The 15,945-nt window shown below is 42.5% G+C and overlaps 1 protein-coding gene across 1 annotated transcript in view; it reads right to left on the minus strand.

Annotated features, from left to right (window-relative positions):
- Positions 1-42: 42 nt before the first annotated feature.
- Positions 43-15,945, minus strand: part of Gli3 (GLI family zinc finger 3) — a 266,310-nt gene continuing 250,407 nt past the window's right edge. Inside the window, exons 12-15 of the mRNA XM_021180371.3 lie at positions 15,044-15,208; positions 9,580-9,870; positions 6,138-6,465; positions 43-5,477 (exon numbers count right to left, since the gene is read on the minus strand). Of these exons, the coding sequence (XP_021036030.1) occupies positions 3,157-5,477; positions 6,138-6,465; positions 9,580-9,870; positions 15,044-15,208 (3,105 nt within the window). The 3' untranslated portion in view covers positions 43-3,156. The remainder of the gene's footprint in view (positions 5,478-6,137; positions 6,466-9,579; positions 9,871-15,043; positions 15,209-15,945) is intronic.

Raw genomic sequence — 15,945 nt, forward strand, 5'->3', positions numbered from 1 at the left:
CACTGTAAGAAACATTTTTATTATTTATTTATTTTTTTCTTTGTTACAAAAGGACTAAGTGGTTCTGAAAGCCAAGGCAGAGTTCATGTTTCTGGGCTGCCATTCCCATGGCTTAGGAGCACTGAGCAGCCACAGGCTTTTCCCAGGAAGGCCTGAGGCCATCACATCCCGACTCTATGTCTACAATACTTGAATGTATTTACATTGTGTTGTTCTTTAAAAAGGATTACACATTTTCTTCTTTAAAAAAATCTAAAAAATGGTGGTGAAAAGGAACACAGTTTATCTTACACATCTGCAGGATATACAAGCGTAACTTGTCAGAGGAGAACATCCTCTCATTAGCTTCAAACAACACAGGAAATCAGGTCACCCAACACCACAGACTGCCACAGTCCTGTGTTCGCTTCCTGGTGACACTGTCTGGGCATGCAGCCTCTGAGTGCTAACTGGACAACAACAACTGGTCCTTCTCATCGACAAGAGAAACATAAAATAAGGCACATACACTGCAAGAATCAAAACCCGTGGCTCAGGACAAGCCAACACGCGAGGAGCAGGGAAGTGAGTTCCTTAATTCTTTAGAAAAATTATGGAAAAAAAAACCCCACCATTTAACACAGACATTAAACAAGAGTACCATGTATGAGCCTGTACTTTCATTAAAAAGCAGCTGTGTGTGACATGAGAGAGTCAAAGCTGTTTCTCCTAAATACAAGAGCCAAGGATTGGAAAGGGGCTGCTGACCATGAGTGGGATTTTGACAGGAAAGACCAAGCCCAAAGAGATCTCATGTCCCCTGGGTTAGCTTTAGTGACCAAATGATCTTTCTTGAACTGGACTAATCAGGACAGATTGGTGAAATCTTGGGATAGAACACTTTTCACTCTCCTTTTTTTTTTTTTTAATCTGTATCCTGAAATTTTCATATTAAGAAAGGTCAGATACTGAGTGGAAACATCAACTCCAAAAATCTAAAGGCAATAGCTTGAAAAATAAAGAAACCATTGAGAAAGTCAAAAGCAGAAGGTAAGAAGGCAGGGGTGCTTGGCTCTGTGCACTGCCCATCTCCTAGGAGGGACCGCTAACATGGGAAATCACTGCACGTAAGAACATCAAGGTCACATGCAAGGCCTCCACCTAGAAAGGTCTCTGCTGCAGGAGGCAATGGGTGTGACCAGAAACCAAGTTCACTCTTCTTGCTGAGGAAGGAAGAATATCCTGAACCCCTTCTTTGAAATCAAAAGTAATAAAGAGATCTGGCCAAATAATAAGGCATGCCAGGTCAGACCCAAACCAGAGACTTAAAAACAAAAAAAGACTTTTGATAAATGAAATTCAGGGATTCCATCACCCATTTTGTGATGACACTGTGACCTGTTTGAGGCAAAAAGAAGCCCTGCTTTATTTACTCTCCTGAACTCTGACCAGTAATTCCCTTTTGCTTGTGGGCTGTCCTTTGATTTATAAGGAACCTCTGGGAGAAGGTTGCAGGGCATGGTGAACTTACAGATGGTTTGACTGGTCCTGGGGACATCTATCAGAAAGCTAGCTTAGCCACAAAGTCATCCTACATGGCAAAGTTTCTTCCCTGGTGAAATTTGGGCTCCAAAAGAGAGACAACAGTCTGAACTATTCCTATTACCTAATGCCTTCCTACTTCTAATTTTACAGGCAGGATTTAAGAGGAGAAGTCATACAACCCTGTCAATCACAGCCTTGGGGAAATCCAATGTTGGGGCTGATGGGTGAACCTTTACTAATTGTTTACGGCTTTAAAGTACTATGCTAGATAGTCCATGAACTCTGTGTACACACAGTGTGACTCTCATGTCTGATCTGCATGTGAAGAACAGCTGCACTGTGTAAATCTTCAAAATCTGAATACAAAACAAAAGTCCTAGTCCAGTGGTAAGGACTAATGGTATCTGAAATTCCCGTGGCTAGTAAACATCAACTGTCATGCTCTCCAGTGCTAAAACTGGTTAAAGCAATTTATTTCTGATGTCAATGTATGTGAGTTTTGCCTTTTATAACTAAATTTTACACATTTTTTTCCTTTATAATAGGGCATTTAAAAAGGACATATTCTCTTGCTGTAGTGAATTTAATAAATGGTAGTGATGTATCCAGTTGTGGGTTGCTTAAATACCTACTTAGAGCTATGTATAGTCAATTCAATTCTCAGTTACCTATGACAATGGGAAAAGAGGTGGGACCAATGAATAATTATAGCTAGTCCAAAAAACAGTCCTCAAAGTAATTCTACACAATTATTTCAACCTATAATTGGTCTAACTTCGTACCAAAAAGCTAAAAGTGTGACACATCTGAACACCAACTGCCTGTCCACTCTCACTGCAGTGCTAAATAACACTGAATGTTCATAAAGGTGAAGGGCATGTACAGGAGATAACGGAGAACTGACCATATAGACATACCCACGGGATGCATACTTACATAAGAATTACCCCCTATAAAAACCCTCATCAAACTATTTCATTTCCAGGATCCCCACATTTCCACTTTTGTGCAGCTGTTAAAAGTATGCCCTGAATTGAATCAAGGTGGAGGACACATGAAAACCTGCTATTTATACTAACTATAGTGCACCCACAAATAATCTTCAAGCTCACTATTCATTCAATTCTTGTACTCAATGTGGGAATAAAAAATACACATACACACATAAAAGCAAGTCACTGAGTACTGTAAAGAAAAACTTTAAAAAGGTGAACCTGTTACCCCTTGGTCACAAGCACACCAATTTCTAGTTCCTGGGATAGCAGAGAAGCAGGCCAAATCTTTTAATTCTATGACTTCTCTTCTAAAAGAAAGAACATGCGCAGTATACATTTACATTGGTTCACTCAAAAGAGGGCAGGCTTACAGGTTTAAAAAATACAAAAAACAAAAAACAAAAAAACCAAGGGTGATTTGAATGTCACAATACTGATTCAAACTGAAATGGAAGACAGTTTCTCCCCTAGAATACCTTAGGGTTTTTCAGAGTCCTTTTCCATAAAAGGAATATACTTGAGACACATCCCAATCAGGTGAGATGAGATTGCTAAAATACACACAGAACTTTAAAAAGAAAAGAAAAAATCCCAAGTCATTTCAGTCTTTCTATTTGTGGTCCTCCTTGCCTACCGCCTACTGCATAACTGCAAGGAACTTGCTTTCTTCTGCAAGGGAGGTCAGCAAAGAACTCATATCCCCAATAGCCATGTTGGTGGTGCCCATGGACAGGGATGGGAATGGGAGGGATGCCCGTGGAGTGGTGAGACGGGAGGAGCTGTGGGAAAGGTTCTGAATGATACTTGGGCTCAAGGCCCCTGACATTAGGCTGGTATGGTCCCCATCATCTATGATGGCATCAAAATCAATCTGCACACCTTCTAGGTCATGACTCTCAAAGCTGTCAACTGTGCTTGTTACCTGGTTAGCACCTGGGGATAGTAACTCAGAGTTTTCAGTGCCATTCCCTTGGAGCAGGCAGTTGGCATCTGAGAGGGAGAACGAGCCAGCTTTCCTGTCTTGCTGACTGAAGCCCATGGTTTGGTCATAGAACTGACCGGAATAATTCTGCACGTTAGAGCAGAGCTGCTGGGACTGACCTTGTGCCTCCATTTTGATGCTGTTCACCCTGCTGCTCTGACTCATGTCACTGAGCTGTCCTTGTTGCAGAGTGAGGTTGCCCCTTGGCATTGCCTGACGCCTGTTACCCCCATAGCTGGCACAGGGCTGGTAGCCCCTGATTGCTGCCATGCTTGCTGGCTGGCTGCTGTTGTCCTGAGTCCCTGGTAGGCAGCTCTCTGTCCCTTGATAGATGTTGATATGTGAGGTAGCACCAACCTGCCCTAGTACCTGTTGACCAGGGCGGCTGGGCCCCTGGTGTTGCAGACTGCCACTGAGTAGCTGATGGGCAATGTATCCCTGTCCCATTTGATCTTGGGTTTGTATGCCATTCACTGTGTTGCCAGCTAACTCATTTGGTGCCACGGACAGGCTGAAATCTAGCAAACCCCCATTCTCTTGCAAGCTGTTGCCTTTTAGCTTGGGCCCTTGAATCCCTGCACCACAGGCATGGTCTAGAGCACTGGAAGTCAGTGGCTGCCTGTTTAGCTGGCTCCCATACTGCTGGGTCTTATAGGGCTGTTCATGGAAAGTATTTCCATTGGTGCCAAGTCCGTCCCCACTGTGGATTGCAAAGTGCTCTGGGCCATTGTAGGTGCTGCTATTCTCCCCGAGGGTCTGATATCCCCCAGCTGGACCAGTGCCAACCTTCCACAGATTATGTGGGTGTACCACCATATTGTTGTATAGCCCAAACCCCCGAGGCTGCTGTATGCTAGGGCGCTGCTGACCACATTTCAGCTTGGAGGATGACAGATCAGAACTTCCAGAACTGACCTCGTTCCACTGGATGGGCAAATCAGTTTTACTGCCCTCAGAGCAGGGCTGCTCCAGAGCTGCGTACTGCTGGCCAACATGACTGTCTGGCAGCCCTGGTAAGTCCAAGTCCTCTGGTTCATGGGCTACTTTGCTGTCTTCAGAGATGCCACTCTGCAACTGCTGCCCATACCCTGCTTGGTTCTGGGAATTTAAATACTGTACCACATCATCTGGCAGGAGGTCTTCATCATTCAAGTTAGCATCAGCATCCATGGTCAGAGCCTCCAGGGCAACATTCTCTGTGATGCTGGGAGGGCAAGGGGAGGCCTGGAAGTACCGGGGTTGGCCGTTCTCCTGCCGGGTATAATTTTGCAGCACTAAGCTACGCTTTTCCACCGATGGAGGCAAATTTGGAGGATTAAAGCTATTGAGGCTACTGAAGCGTTGAACCCTGGCAAGTGACATGTTCTCCGAGACTGTCCTCACAGGGTCGCTGGCTCTCCTCACACTGTTCGCTAGTGCATCATGAGGCATCAGGTGACGGCCTCTGTATGTGTGGCCTCCCCCATCACTGCATCTTCGAGGAGGATGGACTGGAGGCAGGGTCACCCCGGAGTCCCTCCCTTCCCCTAGCAAGGCCATCTTGGTCTTCAGGCTCAGCTTTTCCATGTGGGGCAGAGGTGTGGGTGGTGGGCCACCAGTGGCAGCTGCATACTTGGCCTTAAGGCGGTACTGCTGCACGGGTGTGAGGCTGAGCAGACTGGGCAGCCCCTCACCCTGGCTGGCCTCGCTGGATCTCCTTGAAGCATCTGTGGAGATGGGATCGTAGGAGTCAGCCACACTCACATTCTGGGGTCGCCCTTCAGCCTGGGACGCCTCGCTGGACCTGCGGCTGGAAAAGCAGGGGGAGATGCCCGAGGATCTGCGGCTGCTCAGGTAGGCAGAGCTGATAGTGCTGGTATTGCTGTCTCTCCTGTTGAGTGTGTTCAGCACTGTGAAGTCTACACCTGACAGGTCACTTCTGCTCGGGAGGAGGGTCCCGGGCCCACCCGAACTATAGTTGTTACTGGATTGTGTGCCTGGAGGGAAGGCACAGAGGGAGGGAAGAGAGATATAAAGTGAAACATATCTTAAGACAGGTTCTGAGAAGCATTAGTTCCTTGAACTAGGCAAAGAGTTAACATTTTCTTGGTTTTATGTCTTTTAGAGACTAGATTTGTGGCACTAACTATAAATATACCTACTGTGGAGGTTTTTCTTTTCTCCCCCCCCCCAGGATTTTTTTATTAAATATTTTCTTTATTTATATTTCAAATGTTATCCCCTTGCCTGGTTTCCTCTCTTGAAAACCCCTTATGCCCTCCCCACCATCCCCCTGCTCACCAACCCACCCACTCTGGCTTCCTGGCCTGGCATTCCCCTATCCTGGGGCACAGAGCCTTCACAGGACCAAGGGCCTCTAGTGAAGGTTTTTCTTGCCCCACTCAAACTCAAGCAATTACAATTTCTTCATCAAAATCTGAGTTCTTCTCATTTTAAGTTTTTGTTCCAGTATTATTCTGCTATTATTTTCAAAATATAGACCATCTAGAAAAGCAGTGTGAATGGTTCAACATCAACACATTTAGGATCTATGAAGAAACTAACAAATATAAAACCAAAGGTTCCAGATCTGCTTGGTGTGTTCTGGCCACACTGAAAGCCTGAGCAGACAACACATGGTCTAGGGTGGGACTTACCATTTCCTATGAGAGGAGATACCGCAGGGGCTTTGGAGGGTAGAATAGGGTTCAGTCTTGGAAACATTCCATTCACTTGTTTTAGCCTTTCAAGTTTGATGTGCTCCATCCATTTGGTCCCTGCTGGGTTTCTCCTGGCTTGCAAAGCAAGGGCTGTGGTTGCCGTGGAAATGGTCGAGTCCATGATTGGGGTTTCATCGATTGCACTGAGGTCTGCTACACTACCTCCATCAGTCAGAGGAAGCTCGAGCCCACTGTTGGAATAGTTGCTGATGGGGGACTGTTGGCTGCTGCATGAAGACTGACCACCAGGGCTTGGCTGAGATGTCTATTGGGGTCAAGGAGAAAGGAACCAAATGACATCAGGAAGGGTAAAGGAGAGGGAGCCAAAATGACAGTTCATGCAAGCCAAAACCTTCAGGGTATCAGCAGGTTATATGAGAAGAAAAACTATGTGTTGGTAGATGTTTGGGCCAAAATGAGAATGGCCCACCAATCAGGCTGATACACAAGGGGAGGTGATGGATGGTAGACGATGCTAGATGTGCTGGGATCAGAACTATCAGCCATGAGACCCTGTTGTTTCAAATGCCAACTATGGAGAAATACTTCCTCATTTTCAATTCTATCTCCAGGACAATATTTTTGGTCAAATTTCTTAACCATTCACTACAACAGAATCTGTGTATATAATGGGATCAGTTCCTGATGTATCAATTGTTACTGGAAATTAATATAAATCCCAGTGAGTACCTAAGCATAAAGACCTGGCAAAGCTAAAGATGAGGTCACAAGCTTTGGTAATTCTTATAGTTACAACTGAGTTTCAGTCTGCTGAACTACAGCATTCACATGCTTCATAAAACACTTCATCTCCTTCCAACAAAGACCCCTCTAGCTATTCAGACCTGGTTCTCAAGTTATGTTTTCTATGTTTTCCTCCCTGCCTCATTTTGCTAGTGTTATAGACCCTCAACCAAGGTCTGAATCAAGGTGGCTGCAACCGGTAAAACATAAATCGTCTTGCTTCTGTCACACTCAGGAGGGAAGACAGGCTGCAATGGATGGTAGCCCTGAGCTTGTAGAATGATTTCATGGTTCCTTTTGGTGTGTGTCTCCCTCAGTATGATCTAATCTTAACCAAATAGATGCTGGAAGAGAATTATGTAACTCATGAAAACTTAATCCTACTGACAAGTCTCAATCAGAGAGCCAGGGCGTATGGAACCGTAACCGGCTCAGGGTCTGGGAATGACCATGTGAACGGTCCTATAGTACACAGGATAGTTCTCACACTGCACAACTAGTTGGTCTATCTAAAACTGTAAGGGTTTACATGAAGTCACATCTTTGTAAGAACAAAAGTTTTGTTTAGAAAAGTTCACTGGCCACTGAAAGTCACAATATTTAGACCCCTAAGATGGCTAATCTGAGCCTCTGCAGTACCAGCTCCCGTGTTCCTATAAAACACTAGAGTCACTAACAGCAGGTAAAAGATTCATTCAGTGATTCTCAGGTGGGATGAGCAATGCTGCTGAGAACGTGTTTGTAGAGGTAACTCTCTTGGGGAGTCTTCTAGCTTTATTACTTTCACAACATATGAATTCAAGCAAATGCATATTTTCTCAGCAAGTGCCACATGGAACATTAACTTCAACCTTGGGCAACCAAGCAGAGCTAAGGAAGATTTGTCAATCTGATCATGAGTATGAAAATTCTTAATTATTTTGCCTCTGCAAAATATTGAGGTATCAACTCTTCCAGAAGTACTAGGAGTTTTTTAAAGCTTTGGGTAAGTTTCATTCTTCAACATAATAATAAAAATATGTATGTACACAAATATGTGTATAGGACTATGCTCACACACATGCCACAGAACAGGTAAGAAGGCACAGGTACTTACAATCAGGAAACTACTTATATGCACTCAACTGAATGGAGGTTAAATTGCTAACAAATTTATCCAGGTTTTCCTCAAAGAACACAGTACATATCCAGTCCCACACTTGAATCTATGCTAGTCAAGATAGTAATTAACTAGAATTTGAGAACAACTGCTTGGTTGGCCCAGTGTGATTGATTATGAAGTCCCAGGCAAAAGTAACAACGATCATCTAACTTCCCCACTTTCACATGCTATGTTCAAGGCACAGAGCTGAGCAATGCTCACCAAGGATGTCACAATGCCATAGAAACCAAAGGAAGATAAAATGGGAAGAAGGCTTGCATGTTAAAATGAAAACAAAACAAAACAAAAAAAATAGAGAAGTCAAAATTCCCTCACCTTATTACCCACTGTCCTTAGGAAGTGAGAACAAGACATTTGGGAGCAATAGACAGAAGAGGTGTTGCATTAATAAGAAAAAGGAAGAGAGAATTTAATTTATAGCATGATGACCAAATTAAAGACAAGTTTTAAAAGAAATTATATTAGAAATGTAATGTTCATTAATACATGTCTGTGAAGGTATCTGGTATTTAATGCCCACGAGCACACAGCATCTGTTGAGGAAACAGGACCTGTGATTCACTTCAAGAAACTTCAATTTTCTCACCTGGAAATATAGGGTTCGGTCTGCAGCTGTTTGAGTTCTATCTTTATAATATAATCTGCCTATAAATATTCACATACCAAGTCATTTTTAAGATAAACTGCTGTGAGTAATTCTGACAATCCTCTTTTTTTATGCAATAGAAGGTATCTTGGGTTGTGGTGACATGCGGATCCTGTACCTGTCTCCACTCTCCCTGACCTGTACTGCAATCCTTAAGACTAGAGATGGTAAGCCCATGATCACACCCTAATCTTGCCCTTGCCCTACTCCCTCTCCCCCTTCCGCTCTGGCAAATCCCACAACTGGTACCTCTAGTCTCCCTCCCATTCCCCAGGAGCCACTGGCTCTCCCTGTGTGAGTGCTGAACTGTCCTCGGGGCTTCTGCCCTTGGAGCACACTGCCAATTCTCCTTTCCTAGAAGGCTTTTCACAGACTTGTGGTTAAGCCCCATCATCTGAATTATATTTGTTTTTCAATCGGTACATCCCACTGAACTGTAAAACCCCAAAGAATAAGGACTTCGGCTTATTCATCTTGGGGTCAACAGGGCAACGAAGACAGAAAGCATATTTGCAGAAAGGCTCAAGGAACGATTTTCTACAGAGTAGCTGCATTGAAGACACTGACAGCCATGTCTTTCTGCCACAAGTGGTACAGCTATGGATCAGTTTTAAAAGTCAGGTAAGAATCTCAGCAACTCCCTTTGAGCAAAGTTATTGACGAAGCAGATTAACTTTGAGTGAGCAGTCTCAATCACTGGGCTCACGACTCTCAAGTCAGAGTGGCCAGATACAATGGAGGGGGATAGTGTCATCCCTTGACATGTTCATCTGGGTTTTTCTTAATGAGTGCTTGGCTCTGGGAGAACAGGAGAGTGAATGACATACCATGGGCTTCTCAGCCTTGACAGTCTTCACCTGGAGGCATTCTTCCCGCTTTGAGGTAGTGTTGCTCAGCTCCTTCTGCTCACCAAATGCTCCCTGAGTTGGCCGGCCAGGGGACCTGGACTGTGAATGGCTGCCGGAATCTCTCGGGGGTGGAGGCCGAGGGTGCATGTCCCCACGCTGCTTCTTGGTAACATGAGCCTCAGGGCCATGCACAGTCTTCACGTGTTTCCGGAGAGAGCTGGGGTCTGTGTAACGCTTGGTGCAGCCAGGGATCTTGCATACATATGGTTTCTAGCAAATTCCACAAAAAGAAATTGTTGATGAATGGCAATAAAAGTGATTATGACTTAGCAGTTGCTCAGTACAATTCTAATTCCTTCAAAAGTACTTCCAGAGCATTTAGGCACCTCTCAGTTCTAATGACTTAGAAAGCCTATTTGATATTGCTCAGTGTCCATAGAATCTAGCTTAATAGGTATTATTTAGAGAGCTCTGCAAGTGGTAATAGTGCATAAATTGCCTTTACATTGTTGGAAGCATTTATGCTGTGAGTGGAAGTATCATGGCTCTCCATCTACTGATGATGATAATGGAGAGAGGCTTACAAGAAGATATCAGGACAATTTTATACATCTTACAGGAGATGTCTGTGTGAAGAAATTTATTATCTTGGTTCTGTGATATAATAATGCTTTGCTTTGAAAATGTGCTTATAATACCTGTACACAGGTATTATAATAAGAAGAAATAAAACTAAGCTGCCCAGAGCTGTTCTCATGTTGTTTAATGAAAAGTGCTCATTTGGGTAGCTGGGTAGCCTTACAATTGTTTGGGGTTCAGATGTAAAAGTCCTTAGAAGGTCTCTGATCTCTAAAGTTGTAGCCTCATTACAGACTCTCCATATAGCCATTTCATATAGTACTCAAGTACTTTGAGGGATTTATGGAAAACCAGGTTTCTCAATTTGCTTTCCTCTGACTTTCCAGGTCTACACAAGGCAGAACTACTTCCTTCTTGCTAATTTTATTTTCTCCCTGAGTTGTCTATCATGCCTCCTGATACAGTAGGGACATTTATAACAAAATATTCATATAGATTACAGAACTGATCCCTTTGTTAATTAACAATGTCAGAATGGTGATTTTGTTTTCTTGTCTGCCAAAATAGTAGCGTTATGGGATGCCAAGGGCTCGACATCCACAAACTCACCTGACTTCAGATTGAAACACTAAAACTTCACACCTGTAGTGTGAAAACCTTATACATGTAGCAACCATGAGTAGATAGTTTTTGTTGCTATTCCCTAAACAATATCACAGCTATTTGCATGGCATTTACACTGCAGCATGTATTAGATGTAATCAGAAGTATGAGAGAATATCTATCTATCTATCTATCTATCTATCTATCTATCTATCTATCTATCACAGCACTTTATTGAAGAGACTTATGTATTCTCAGATTCTGGTGTGGGTAGGGGTTCCGGACATGCTCCCTGGCTGAAAGCCATGAGAGGATTATGTACTTCCATCTCTGTGTACCAGAAGGTGAGCTAGTATATAAGAAATCATCATGAAAAGTATGATTAAAATAATATATCTCTTATCCTTGCTGAACACTCTGTCTTGCAGAATGCATGTCTAAAAGATGCTTTTTCACTAAAAGCCTAAGGCCAGAATGAGAGCAACCTAAAATGGTGAAATTCTGTAACGTAGAGAAGTGAAGATTTCGAACATTATCCTGAGAGACTTTACCTTCAAATGTAAGATTCAGTTGGATAGAATTGATTCCCATTAACTACAAATTATGTCTACTCAGGGGCTCCGTGATTTGCCGCATATACATGACGAAATGAGAGTGCAGGATTTCATGCATTAGGGACAGAAGAATGGCTCTGACAGTTAGTGCCATTACCTTTGGGTGTTTGTATATCAACCCTGTGCTTGCTCAGGGCACTGATGGGACTGGCTGCTCCATCAGCAGAGTGCCTGATGCAGGTGTGTGGGCAAGGGGAGAGAGGACAATGACAGGACACAGGACAGGGACAGGAAGAGCTGCTCTTCCTATAAACACATTCATGTGCATATTAAGATTAGCCTGGAAATGAGTTCACGGCTGATGGGCAATGAGCACAGAGAAGTTCATCAGAACTAGCATTTTCAAGACCACATCAGCACACCTGTGACCATGTACCCTTGTATATGAACATGCACATTAAATGTCACCTACAAAACCCCATAAGAACACAGGTTCTTGAAGTTTATGCTTTAAAACAAAACACATAAACACAACTATGGAGCTTGTGATAGCAATAAAATGCCAGGATGATAGCGGACACACTAAGGGGCCAGCTTTTTCATGTCCTGGCCATTCAACCTCAGGCATGATGGTTACCATTGTGACTTGAATACTCAGGTACCTTTGTAAAGCAACTGATGCATTTTCTCCTGACTATATAATTAATCAGAGGAATAAGTTCTTTTTCCACAGCCTACACTAGCTGTGAATTCTCTCACATCAGCAACCCAGGTGCTGGGATTACAGCACTGAGCTACTATTCCTAGATAAATTTTATTTTTCATTGAACATCAAATGAGTGCTACTATATGCAAGACTCCTGAACACAAAGATTTGTAACCTCAAGAAATATACGATCCTTTATGTAATCCCTTATCTTTTGTATGCAGAATCTTTTCTGGTAGGAAAAATGAGACCATGTAATCATTTATAGTATAAAGTATGAATCCTAAAGATGTAGACAATTGAGGACTCCTGTTTTGGTTGGGATAATCCTGGGAGGTGTGTCAGTTAATAAAATCTGCACTTAACTTCCATCTCACGTGTACATAAGATGCTTATAACTACATATGACCCATATGGTAAACACTTGCTCAATGGAGCATTTCTTATGAGGAAGGACTTCAGCTAGGTAGCGAAAACAAAGAATGAGATTCTGTGGAATAAAAGCAATGACAAGATGATGCCAAAAATGAAGGGTCCCTAGGAAAGATCCTGCTCATGAGTGGTCCGGAGCATGGGCATAAATGTGGCTCCAGGAGGAATACAAACTGTATGATCTAGAATGGGGAGTCCTTTCAGAGGTCACTGCTATACAGCCCAAGGGCCCTGAAAGATCATGAACAAAGTCATAGACAGAGAAATGCCATGACAGCTTTTCTGTTATATAAGAGACTTGCTGTCTGGATCTACCCTGCTGAATTCTTAGCTCTACCTAACATAGCAAAAAGTCTTCACACATAACTTCTTTGCTTAGCAAAGAGGTGAAGTCATAAATAAGACAATAAATAAACGCAACTGCGTATCAGGATTTATTTAAGATGGACTAACTTGACTACAAGAACCTGGATTCCCAGGACAGGCCTATCTTCTGTATATGTGAAACTGTGCCAGCTTCCATACTCAAAACCTAAGAGTTTCATACATGTTATAGAGAAAAATGACTTGAATGTGAGTGAATCTTAATAAGTGCTATTATCAAGGTAACCCATTTAAATAAGTTCCTCATTCCTGGTAATAACATTATTGCCCAAGTCATCTTCCAGTCTCCTGAGATGTTCAATTCTCATATAATCCTGTATTTTCTTTTCTTTTTTTTGGTTTTTTCAAGACAGGGTTTCTCTGTATAGTCCTGGCTGTCCTGGAACTCACTTTGTAGACCAGGCTGGCCTCGAACTCAGAAATCCGCCTGCCTCTGCCTCCCGAGTGCTGGGATTAAAGGTGTGTGCCAGGCTTAATCCTGTATTTCTTAATCCCATCAAAGAAAAAAATAAATAACTAGACCATACCTTAAATAAGCAGATGTCTGTACATGTTTTAAATTCATAAAAAATGAAAATCTATGTATTTGTGCATCCCTGTCTCAATATATTCACTGACCAAATTTCTCTACAGCAGGAGAGGTTGGCTTAAACTCTACAAAAGGAATGAATGCCTTCTTTTACTTAAGTATATGAAAGATAGCTAAATTTAATTACTATGTTAATTGAAATTCCAAGCAGAGGTTTTCAAACTCTATGAATTGAAACTGAGATTGAAAAAAAAAAAAAAACTGAGAACATTCTTCATGTTGTATAATTCTAGAATATTCTAGCACTCCAAAATCAGCAGCCTGCTATTTCCTTGGCCTTAAGTGTTAACAAATACTAGTCTATTTTGTCTCCATGGATTTGCCCATTCTAGACTCCCTAAAATGTTCAGAAGAACTGCCTCAGATGACACGGTGGCTATTATATACAGAAAAAGCATTTAACATTATAACAAAAAATGAAATTTGTCTTCCTAGGTCATTAACAGGAGATTCAAAATGACCTGTCCTTCCTTATCACACCAGGACCTTTTGAAAGAGCTGGGGTCTGTGGACCTGCAACTGTTGAGTTTCTAGTATTTTACACAGTGTAGATGATCTCATTAAAGGTCATTTTAATCTGTTTTACTCTATCACCAGACTATTCCCCCTACCTCTGCTCAAAGCCAAATGGCTCTGGAGCAAAGTGGCTCACTTGGTTTAGATATTGCAAGGCTGTAAGAGTAGCCCACAACTGATGATGTCATAATGGCCACTCTGAAGTTGCACACATGCAAATTTCTCCATTTGCAACAATGTTTCAAATCAACCAAAGACACATGTTGCAGGCCTGAACTATAATCTCATTTCTATCCAAAATGAGGGAAGCTTTATTAGACTTGGTATATTCAAGGGAGTTTACAGAGGAGCCAATATTTATCTACACCTCCCAAGAAGAAGCTATACGCTTTTAGTCAGATATGCACCAAAGCCTAGCTAAAGCAAATCTGTAACCATTTTTACACTTACCAGTAGTCTGGGGACAATTATCTTAAAAATAATGGCAATACAACACAAACCACTATGATAACAGACTTAAATATTAACTGGGCTTCTAAGAATATCTTCCAAGGTCCTCTGGAATTTAGAATTTAGATGTCTATAAACTGTTTTTAAGCTGTTTGCTTGATGAAAATAATTTTAGATATCATGCATGTGATGAAACTGCTCTCTCCTCAAAAACAAATAAAATTGGATGCTTTTGGGAGTGAGCTGTCTGTCACCTGCCACTGTGATGATTCTGAATGTCTTTAGACAGTACCAAGTCTTACTTTGTGTGGGACCATGCTATTAGAGCAGGCAGCCTGAACTCTAAATTAAATGCTACTACTGTCTAGCCAGTAGATGGCAGGTCCGAGCAACAGGAAACTAAGTTCAGCAAGGGTTTTTATAGAATTTCTTCTTCATCTGCATTACTCTCTAAACAGGGTTCATCCTTGAGGCCTCAAACCTTCATCTGCAGACGCACAGGGTCTCAGAGCCCACTCACAGTTGAACAGCCCAGAGAAAATAAAACAGAACACATCTACTGTACCAGATATATGCCACATGGAAGCTCATTGTTTTTGCTGGTAGCTTTGGGAAGCAGAGGAGGCTTACCTCATTGGAATGTGTTCTGTTTTGGTGCTTGGCCCGATCTGAAGCATTAGAGAAAGCCTTGTTGCAGCCCTCATGCTCACAGACGTATGGCTTCTCTCCAGTGTGAGATCTCAAGTGGGTTTTCAGGTTTTCGAGTCTTGAGTAGGCTTTTGTGCAACCTTCAAACTGAGGACAACAGGTAAATCTGGACCACTCTACACAATAGCAGCTGCAGCTTGTGTTCAGCCCCCTCTCCAAGTGGATAAAAACTTGACCTTTCAAGGGTCAGCAGCTTTTCAAAACCATGGAACAAAAACCCCACTAAACTCTGCATTTATTGGGATTCAGATGTGGCTTGGGGCAGTTGAACACAAAGCATCGTCAGTGCCTGTAAAACTCCTGAAGGCTTTTTTTCCCCTCCTATTTTTTTTTAATAGACAGCTCAATGTGGACAATGAATTTCATTATCTGTTCATTGATCTCCTCCAATTCCCACTGATTTCAGATTCAGCACAAAGTTCATTAATATGGCTTTGTGTCCATACAAAGGCATGGAATTTGATCATGTTTATAAAGGCCCTTTAAGATGTAAAGTACCGGGGGCTGTGCAGCTCTCAGAGCAACTCTAGAGAGAACTTAGTCTCACTGCAGCCCCAGCCTACTCCAGGGGCTTCTCCGCACTGTGGCGACTGAGCAAGGATCAAGGAGACATGATAACAACGGGCAGATGAATATGCCTTGCCAAAAGGCTTGGGGTGAGAGGCGGCTTGGGCTCGTTTTAGGTTTCAGAATATACACAAGTAATATTTGAGACATAATGAAGACACAAGTTCATTTATGCTTCATACCATATGCACACTAATAGTAATGTTATACAGCAGTTTCAGTGCACGTGTGCTGTGAGCACAAGTGGTTGCAAAGGC

This window comes from Mus caroli, unplaced genomic scaffold, assembly GCF_978045245.1.
Source record: "Mus caroli unplaced genomic scaffold, Mus_caroli_1 scaffold_15, whole genome shotgun sequence".
In the NCBI taxonomy this organism is placed as follows: Eukaryota; Metazoa; Chordata; class Mammalia; order Rodentia; family Muridae; genus Mus; species Mus caroli.